The 9,245-nt window shown below is 47.7% G+C and overlaps 3 protein-coding genes across 4 annotated transcripts; 2 read left to right on the forward strand and 1 right to left on the reverse strand.

The window, feature by feature from the left end:
• The first annotated feature begins 2,289 nt into the window (after positions 1-2,289).
• Positions 2,290-5,135, forward strand: LOC117592122 (inactivation-no-after-potential D protein). Of its 2 annotated transcripts, none has more exons than XM_034285666.1 (9): positions 2,290-2,532; positions 2,621-3,198; positions 3,263-3,353; positions 3,409-3,764; positions 3,834-4,058; positions 4,116-4,227; positions 4,289-4,428; positions 4,494-4,790; positions 4,850-5,135. In XM_034285666.1, the coding sequence occupies exons 1-9, from the start codon at positions 2,493-2,495 to the stop codon at positions 5,036-5,038; spliced, it is 2,028 nt and encodes a 675-aa protein (XP_034141557.1). In that variant the 5' UTR covers positions 2,290-2,492; the 3' UTR covers positions 5,039-5,135. The 2 variants fall into 2 exon arrangements, with proteins under 2 accessions (XP_034141557.1, XP_034141558.1); XM_034285667.1 differs by having other exon boundaries at positions 2,290-2,529.
• Positions 5,130-6,114, reverse strand: LOC117592131 (60S ribosomal protein L23). The gene is made up of 4 exons (XM_034285677.1): positions 5,987-6,114; positions 5,772-5,855; positions 5,575-5,702; positions 5,130-5,374 (listed from the first exon to the last, which is right to left on the reverse strand). Exons 1-4 carry the CDS (start codon positions 5,997-5,999, stop codon positions 5,177-5,179), a joined length of 423 nt encoding a protein of 140 aa, XP_034141568.1. The 5' UTR covers positions 6,000-6,114; the 3' UTR covers positions 5,130-5,176.
• A 572-nt stretch (positions 6,115-6,686) lies between these two features.
• On the forward strand, positions 6,687-9,061 carry LOC117592125. The gene is made up of 5 exons (XM_034285669.1): positions 6,687-7,131; positions 7,184-7,981; positions 8,043-8,242; positions 8,295-8,667; positions 8,722-9,061. The coding sequence occupies exons 1-5, from the start codon at positions 6,940-6,942 to the stop codon at positions 8,818-8,820; spliced, it is 1,662 nt and encodes a 553-aa protein (XP_034141560.1). The 5' UTR covers positions 6,687-6,939; the 3' UTR covers positions 8,821-9,061.
• The last annotated feature ends 184 nt before the right edge of the window (positions 9,062-9,245 follow it).

Consider the following 9,245-nt stretch of genomic DNA (forward strand, 5'->3'; position numbering starts at 1 on the left):
CGAAGCTATACAAAAGATACAAAATGACAAAATATTCCTATCTGTCTGTTGTCTATTCCCAGCAGACATCCACTTATCCAGTAAATTTTGTACCCACACCACACACGACACACACAGATTCCATTCCTATCTGGAGGATACCTTAGGGTTACTTGTGTATAACATCTACGAATATTAAGAATTTCATTAATGCTTCCCCTCTCAAAAGTGTGTAACTGGCATCCCTGCCTCTCCTCTTGCTCTCCCCTCTGCCTGGAATGTTGGGTGGAACGAACAGGCACAATTTCCATATTATTCCAAATCTTTGTGTGAAGTGTTTTTGCGCACAAAACTGTAATTCTTATTCATTTCCAGGACGCACTCTGGAGTGCCTGCTAGACGATTATTAGCAATTTGATATAACTGCATGTAAGTACAACACGAGAACAAGTCAACAACGGATTCGCACACACACACACACACCCCACACCCCACACCCATGCCTGCGCACACACACACACACACACGTGCACGTGTAGCAGAGCCACTTACATAAGACCAGAGAGAGTCTGTCCCTCTCTCTCACTCTCGACTGTGCAAAATCACTTCAGTTAACTAAATGCGCCGACTGCGACGCAGGCAGCACTGCTCGCAAGGAAGGCTAGAGCGAGAGGCAATGACTGCCGAAAAGCAGCAGCCATTGCGCGGGGTGTGGCCACAGTGGCGACCAATGGCTGTGCAGCAGCGCATGCATATGTATCCTGGACGGGATGTGAGCCTGGGGAAAGTTAAGCTCATTTTCACTGCTTCTCTTCTCTTGCTTTTCTCCTCTGTATCCCGCTCTCCTGCTCTCTCCCTCGAATTTACTTTACTAACAAAACATGACTGTTGGGAGGCAAAAAGGAAATTGTTTTATCAAATGGGTTTCCTTACGCTTTTTTATTATGAAATTAATTTCCAACATCGTTCCGCAGTCGTTGACGTTTGCCAGCACACCCCCTCCAGCCCTCCACCAGCCACAGCTGAGCTGCGGGGCCATTTTCCAGTTTCATTTTCCACCCATTTGATGGCACGCTCTTTGAGCATGTGTTTACTCTAGTTTTGCTTTGCCTTTTCCCTCGCTTAGCAATTTTCTACTCGCATTTAATGGAAATGTTTGCGTAGCGCCCTCCCCGATCAGCCCTACCAACCAGCTCTGGTGTCCACTCCCCCCACTCCCTCGACCGTCTGGCAATTGCATTAAAATGCAAATCTTGATTATGAATTTAAGACCTCACTCGCACACACAAATTAAATTCATTTGCCACTCGAATGGCAGCAGCCAAGCAGTCCAAAAACTTTTATTCAATTTCTGCATGGCGATGCCTTCAACCCTCCTCAACCCCCGCTCTCAATCAGCTCTTCACATTGGCATGGAATAGTTGGGATCCAAATACAGTTTTCAATGTTCAATGTTCAATGTTTTTCATTATTTATGATTTCAAGGCAGAGATTAAATTAAATCTAATGCAAAAATCCAATCTGAATTTGCTTACGAGGTGACGTCTTCACCACGGTGGAATTAATACTCCATCTCCATCCCTCTCTAGCGCTTGTCTCTCTGGGCGTGGTGAATAAGATATCGGTGCTCCCCACAGCGGACAGCGTTACCTTGTTAGCAATTTCACCATGCAACAATTATGGATACGAGTGTTTGAATTGATCATTAAATTCTGCAAGTCGGCAGCTTTTATCTCTAAAAATTCTGCCATAAACTCAAATCCTCTTTGCCAGCTCTTTTGGGCAACTTTCTGAGTACTTTGCGGTTTATTATTCTGCACTTATTTGCATTCAGGTCTGAGACTGCACCTGCGTTGGGTCCGTTGTGGGTGCAACGAAAGAAATGTCTAAAATCGATGGGCATTTGTGGACAAAACTTAGGCGGCTTCCGCTGGCCAAGTGCTTTTTTCTCTGCCTGCCCTGGCCGGCCGAATCGCCCAATCGAAATTAATAAGGTGTTATGGACAATAAAGGCACGGGGGGACGAGACTGCTGCCCTGCCTCCATGTTGTGATAGTCTTGGGAGAGCTGGACGCCTGAGAGTGGGTTAGGTGGTGGGCATAACAGCCAGCGATAGTTGCTCAATGCAATGGCAGAAGCACCACCGTCAGATCGATAGCACTGCGCTGCAAAAGTATTTCTTTCAAGCCACTGGCAATCGACTGCAGCCCGAACCCTGCTCACTAGTGTAATCGATACGAAAATCATACTCAAAATAGAATGGCCACTAAGTCAGTTAGCATGAATGTCCGCCAGCTAATTGTGAAATCAGTTTAGGCGCACTTTTCCATCGGCTCAAAACGGGCGCTGCCGCCGCGGAACATTAAAAAATCGCAAAAAAATAAATATAAGCCACAAAAAACTCAAATAAAAATAAAATAAAATATATTTAAACGTTGCCTTAATGTGCGGCCAGTGAGAGGAGTGTTCAAAGCAGTAGCAGGAACAGCAGCAGCCGATCCAAGCCATCCGCAATGGTGCAGTTCCAGGGAAAATCAGGCGCCGTTGGTGGTGGTCAGTGCTAATCGAATTTGCCCCTGGGAACTTGACCTTGAAACGTGGTCACGAACCCACTGAACTGTTACTCCCTTGGCTTTTGCAGAACTCATTCACATGGTGACGCTGGACAAGACGGGCAAGAAGTCCTTCGGCATCTGCATAGTGCGCGGGGAGGTGAAGGACTCGCCCAATACGAAGACCACAGGAATATTCATCAAAGGCATCGTGCCCGATAGTCCCGCCCACTCGTGCGGCAGGCTGAAGGTGGGCGATCGCATCCTCTCGCTGAACGGAAAGGATGTGCGCCACTCCACCGAGCAGGCGGTCATCGATCTCATCAAGGAGGCGGACTTCAAGATCGACCTGGAGATACAGACCTACGACAAGAGCGAGGAGCAGTCCAAGCAGAACGATCCGCGCAGCAATGGCTACATGCAGGCCAAGAACAAGTTCCACCAGGAACAGGCTCCCATCAACACCATGGGCATGGGGCAGAACCAGAACCAGAGCCAGGGGCAAGGCATGGGCATGGGCATGAACAGGCAGCCCACGATGCAGAAGCGGAACCAAACATTCACGGCCTCCATGCGGAACAAGCACGCGGCGAGCAACTATGCGGACGAGGACGATGAGGATACCCGCGACATGACCGGACGCATACGCACGGAGGCGGGCTATGAGGTGGGTCTCGGTTCCTTTTCCCTAAAACATTCCACGGCTGTGATGTGCATCGTCTGCCCCACAGATTGATCGCGCCTCTGCGGGCAACTGCAAGCTGAACAAGCAGGAGAAGGAGCGCGACAAGGAGCAGGAGGACGAGTTCGGATACACGATGGGTGAGTCTGCCAATGCGGTCCATGCTGTGGCTAATCCCACACTGCTCTCCCACAGCCAAGATCAACAAGCGGTACAACATGATGAAGGATCTGCGCCGAATCGAGGTGCAGCGTGCGGCCAGCAAGCCGCTGGGCATCGCTCTGGCCGGCCACAAGGATCGCCAGAAGATGGCCTGCTTTGTGGCGGGCGTCGACACCAACGGCACATTCGCCAGCGTGGACTTCAAGGCCGGCGACGAGATCGTCGAGGTGAACGGCAACGTGCTGAAGAACCGCTGCCACTTGAACGCCTCCGCCATCTTCAAGAACGTGGAGGGGGAGAAGCTCGTGCTGATCACATCGCGACGCAAGCCCAACGACGAGGGCATGTGCGTGAAGCCCATCAAGAAGTTCCCAGCGTCGTGCGACGAGGCAAGCGAGAAGCAATCCCAAACAGAAGACACACGAAGTTAATCCTCTGTTGCTGCTTCTCATCCACAGACCAAGTTCATCTTCGACCAATACCCAAAGGCACGCTCGGTGCAGGTGCGCAAGGAGGGCTTCCTGGGCATCATGGTTATCTACGGCAAGCACGTGGAGGTGGGCAGTGGCATCTTCATCTCCGACTTGCGCGAGGGCTCCAATGCGGAGGCGGCGGGCGTCAAAGTGGGCGACATGCTGCTGGCCATCAACCAGGACGTGACCATGGAGTCCAACTACGATGAAGTGAGTAGCACGTGGCGGCAAGCCCTCTAGTCCGAGACTAATTCCACATGCTCTCAGGCAACGGGTCTGATCAAGCGGGCCGAGGGCGTTGTCACCATGATCCTACTGACACTCAAGAGCGAAGAGTCCATACGCGCCGAAAAGGAGGCGGAGGACAAGAAGAAGGAGGGTAAGCTAGTGCTGGGGGGTAGCCCTTCCACCATTAACCATTCTTTGCTGTTCTCCTGCAGAGGCCAAGAAGGAGGCGGAGAAGCCACAGGAGCCCGCCACAGCCGAGATTAAGCCCAACAAAAAGATCCTCATTGAGGTGAAGGTTGAGAAGAAGCCGCTGGGCGTCATAGTCACTGGCGGCAAGAACAATCACGTCAAGGTAAGGCAGCGCACCTGTTGGGTGGTAGCAGAACTCAACCTCAATCCAATCAATCTCTTTTTCAGACTGGCTGTGTCATCACACACATCTACCCGGAGGGCGCAGTGGCCGCGGACAACCGCCTGAAGATATTTGATCACATTACCGACGTGAATGGCGGGCCGGTACACGTTGGTAGCATGACCACGCTGAAGGTGCACCAACTGTTCCACGTGACGTACGAGAGATGCGTGAACTTAACCGTCTTTCGCGCCGATCCACCCGAGCTGGAAAAGTTCAACGTGGACTTCATGAAGAAGGCGGGCAAGGAGCTCGGTCTCTCCCTTGCGCCCAACGAGCTTGGCTGCACCATCGCGGATATCGTGAGTGCCAGAGGGTACAGCGAGGCTTTAACACTACTAAGAATCACTTGTCTCTGCAGGTACCAGGCCAATATCCGGAGATCGACAGCAAGCTGCAACGCGGAGACATCATTAGCAAGCTGAATGGCGATGCACTGGAGGGGCTCACGTTCCAGGTGTGCTTCGCGCTGTTCAAGGGCGCCAATGGCAAGATATCGATGGAGGTGACACGACCGAAGCCCACGCTGCGCACCGAAGCGCCCAAGTAATAGGCGGGGAGTAGTGAAACTCGCGAAAACTTCCTCCAAAGCTGCCACAGCAGTCCAATCCATTGAATAAAAGATCCGACAAACTGTTAAGTGAAAACAAACTGCGTTCCGTTATGGGTTTATTCGTAAGGAAATTCCTTAGGCTATGGAGCTTGCATTCGATGCGATACGGGGCCACAGATCAGCGCATTCCTTGGCCACAGGCCCGGTGATGGCCGACCCCTTCATTTCGCCCTTGTTGTTTACTATGACCCCGGCATTGTCTTCAAAGTATATAAACACCCCGTCCCTCCTGCGGAACGGCTTGCGCTGCCGAATCACCACGGCAGGCATAACCTAAAAGAGAACATGAGACAACAATTAGTAACCAGCTACAACAACAAAAAACACAAAGCACATAGGTACTCGACGGTAAGTGTGATTTAGTGTGCCGATTGTGAGCATTTTCACTGAAAGTTGCTCCAATTTGCCGCTCTGCACATTTCACACTCACACACACACACACCTAACGTCGATAACCATGCAGAAACACTCACCTTCTTCCTGAGCTCAGGCTTGCCCTTCTTCACGGTGGCCACAAACATGTCACCGACGCCAGCAGCAGGCAAACGATTCAGACGACCACGAATACCGTGCACGGCAATAACATACAAGTTCTTGGCACCTGGAATGCATCAACACAGCTAGCATTAGCAGTCGCCACTTGGGAGTCGGTATTTGCATGCACACTTACCAGTATTATCAGCGCAGTTCATCACGGCGCCAACAGGCAAACCTAGGGAGATGCGGAATTTACCTCCCGCGGTACCACCACGTCCTAAACGACGAAAAACACAAATATTTAGTTAAACCACTACATTTCTTTACACTTATGGTCGTTGCACAATTGCTTTTCATGGATGGCACTTATTTAAGTCGGTTTAATTGGATTATTTTTAGAATTTTTACCTCTCTTCGACATTTTGCAGCGTTCGGAACAGGAAGTAAAAAGAAAGAACTGGTTCGTTTAGTTCGGCTAGGGATGTCGAATATGTATCGATATGTTGTTACTTATCGTTTATTTGTATCGTCCGAATCGATACTATTGTGTGATAACTAGCAAAAGAGAACTGTCAGTGTGAATCTAAAAAATATTTCCTTAGAAATACCTCTCTCATTTTCATAATATACCGTAGTCCTAAATCATTTTCCTCGATGTTGGTGTTCTTTTTGATATTACTAGCTTTCAAAGACTTTTAACACTGAAACAACAATAACTTCATCCGACTGAAGAATCTATTTTGCTTATTATAAATATTCCTTTTTGTGGGATTGTGTACCTTATGACCTTATATTTTACAAATATGGCAATAGGCATGGACCGAATTTTTGCTAATCCATAGACTGCATTTGTTTTTCAAGATAACTACATTCGCTCCATGTAATTGTGTTGGCTTAGTAGCCAAATCAGATAAACTATAAATATTTCTAGCCAAAATTATTATTTTAATATATTTAATATGAATCATCAATTAAAAGGTAATAATATCGATACTAAATGTGGTGCTGCCAGATATTCAAGAGAATGAACTAGTTCGCGAGTTGGCAAACGCAATTATGAGCCTATGGTGTATGGGACCGACCATTACCAAACGATATGGCAACCAAGTACAAAAGTCCAGTTATTTCAACGTGTGGCGGCGTCCTTTTATAAATAAGACAAAAACACAGAAAATACGAATTTAAAGCACCTTCAAAAGTAAATGTGTGCGCGAAATTAGCACCCACTTAAAATTTAATGTTGCGCTGTGGATTTTGTCTGCACTTCATTCGGCCACACACTTCTGTACAGTTTTGGCTCTAACAAGGCGGCAAACTACTACGCATATTCTCATACATGTGTACTTATTGTGCTGTTTAATATGGATATAACCGAACAATTAGGCGTCGTAAAGAAGATGGTGCATTCTGTGCTGGTGTCGTCGCCTCAGGTAATGTCGTTAATGCAACTGAGTCGCGACTACAGGGAGATGGTGGGCGCAGATGTGCCGTACCACCAGCTCGGCTACAAAGACTTGGAGCATTTTCTTCGCTCCCTTCCGGACATTGTACAGGTATGAGTGAAGTATGGGCTTCGTAGCATATTCAAATCACACTAATCCACAGGTGACTGGCTCCGGACATATGGCTATTGTGCGGCCAGTGGCAACTGCAGAGTCGGCACACATCCAGAAATTCGTCAAGTGCCAGAAAAAGACGACCAGACGTCCCATAATTCAAAGCAAACGTAGACCACAGCCTATATATGACCCGACGCCATCAGATTTGGTCTTTATCAACGAGTCTGTTGGGAAGGGCTATCCTGGAAACATGTACTATCCGGTTAATCAGTTTCGGCCACCAATGAGACAACCAGACAACAACTTCCAGCAAAATCGTCCAATCAACCCGTTCAATCCTCAGATGAGAGTCTATCCGATTGTTTATCTAGCTGCACATCAGCAGGGAATGTATAACATGCACACACAAATGCAACCCATGCGTATCCCATATCAAGTGAAGCAGCCTCTTCCGTCACCCTCTTCGACTTATATGCCCTTGCGCAGTTCGACTCCAATCGAAATGAAACAGCCAAAGCCAACTCAAGCTTTAGATTCCATGGTGAAGTCATTCACTGATCTATCCCTTGCTGCCACTGGAGAGATGAAGGCGCAGGAGAAGAATGTGTCTGAATGTGTCTGCAGCTCCAACGACAATAAACTCGGTCCTGCACCAGTGTCTGATTTGAACAACGATAAAAGCCCAATCAATGTCATGGCTTCTGAAGAAGAACCAGTCGTGGAACTGGGGAATGTAGAAAGTATTCCGCTTGAACTCGACAACAAACAAGAGGATAAATCCTTCGTTTACGATTCCTCGAGCGATGATTGCAACGAGAGTGATGCCTTTCCAGCATATGCTGTGGTAATGTGTGGCTATTCATTGCATTTTCTCAGGGAAAATGAGATTTTTACTTCTCTTGCAGGATCAACGTGTTCTTGGTGTCGACTATCCGCGTGACACCGTTCGCTCCGATTACAAGATGCAGCGTCGCGACTTGGAAAAAGATCTCAAAGTGGACGAGCGCTACTTCCTGCAGCTTGTGGAGGTGACCAATCCGCATAGCTTCCACTTCTGGATATACGACGACTACGACGCATATCATACATTTTCAAGCAACATACAGTAAGGCAATCCCTTTTTTTCTAGTTTCTCTTATTCACTGTTTTGTTTGCAGGGAAGTCTACAAGCGCTTGGATTCGACAATATTCACGATGCCCCAGTGCTTGCTGACGCCTGGCCACCTGTGTGTCGTCTGCCCCAGAAATTCATCGGAGTGGGAGCGTGCCAAGATCATCAGCCAACGTACGGACACTGTGCGCAAGACCATTGAGGTGGAGCTCATCGATACGGGTGTAATCGATACCGTGTACACCAAGGACGTAAAGTTTCTAATGAACCAATTCGCCGACATGCCGCCGCAAGCAATACAGGGCCGAATGGCTTATGTGTCACCGCTCAAGAGTCCGCGCTGGTCCTCGAAGGCTGTTGCCACATTCAAACAACAAGTGAGCTACTGCAGACTCTTTGCAAAAGTGGAGGCAATCAAGGTAGGAGGCTAAGATTATAACTTGGAAGCGCAGATATAAATTTTAATTTTTCAGAACAACATTGCGCATGTGGTGCTCGTCGACGGGGATAATGTTAATTTAAATCTTTCGCTATTAGACTCGGGCCTGGTACGTCGCTGCTTGCAATCCTAGCAGCCCAGTTACCATTTTGAAGATTAATCATATAATATTCATTCAATATTCAATTCACAGTCGCCTAGTCGCGTTTTTTTTTGGTTTTTTACGTTATATTTTTTGTTGACCAGCTGTTTTCTTTATTATTTTCTGGTAGTGAAACGAATCGTTTTATTTTATTTTAAGGCAAACGCTGTCCTGCTTTTCTTTTTATTATTTACGTGTAATAAAATACTAAGTTACATAAATCCCCCGACAAGTCGCTGTCCTTTGCCTGATTTATGCTTGAAAGTAAGACAAACAAGGACTCAAAGACGAACCACTTGCGCAGAGATCTCGCTCGCAAACTAAATATTTTTGTATTCCTGAACGGAAATTCGGAATCTGAATGGAAAATCATGATCCATGCCCAGCGGCAGGCGGCAATAAATACTTGAAATATA

The sequence above is a fragment of the Drosophila guanche genome, unplaced genomic scaffold, assembly GCF_900245975.1.
Source record: "Drosophila guanche unplaced genomic scaffold, DGUA_6, whole genome shotgun sequence".
Classification (NCBI taxonomy): domain Eukaryota; kingdom Metazoa; phylum Arthropoda; class Insecta; order Diptera; family Drosophilidae; genus Drosophila; species Drosophila guanche.

Bases quoted from the DNA above. Each gene is read 5' to 3' on its own strand.
- LOC117592122 (XM_034285666.1), top strand. From the start codon at position 2,493: ATGGTGCAGTTCCAGGGAAAATCAGGCGCCGTTGGTGGTG. The intron at 3,765-3,833 runs GCAAGCGAGAAG...TCTCATCCACAG, and splicing joins TCCCAGCGTCGTGCGACGAG to ACCAAGTTCATCTTCGACCA. The intron at 4,228-4,288 runs GTAAGCTAGTGC...GTTCTCCTGCAG, and splicing joins GGAGGACAAGAAGAAGGAGG to AGGCCAAGAAGGAGGCGGAG.
- LOC117592131 (XM_034285677.1), bottom strand. The intron at 5,703-5,771 runs GTAAGTGTGCAT...GATGCATTCCAG, and splicing joins GAACTGCGCTGATAATACTG to GTGCCAAGAACTTGTATGTT. The intron at 5,375-5,574 runs GTGAGTGTTTCT...GTTCTCTTTTAG, and splicing joins AGCCTGAGCTCAGGAAGAAG to GTTATGCCTGCCGTGGTGAT.
- LOC117592125 (XM_034285669.1), top strand. From the start codon at position 6,940: ATGGATATAACCGAACAATTAGGCGTCGTAAAGAAGATGGTGCATTCT. The intron at 7,132-7,183 runs GTATGAGTGAAG...ACTAATCCACAG, and splicing joins CCCTTCCGGACATTGTACAG to GTGACTGGCTCCGGACATAT. The intron at 7,982-8,042 runs GTAATGTGTGGC...CTTCTCTTGCAG, and splicing joins CCTTTCCAGCATATGCTGTG to GATCAACGTGTTCTTGGTGT.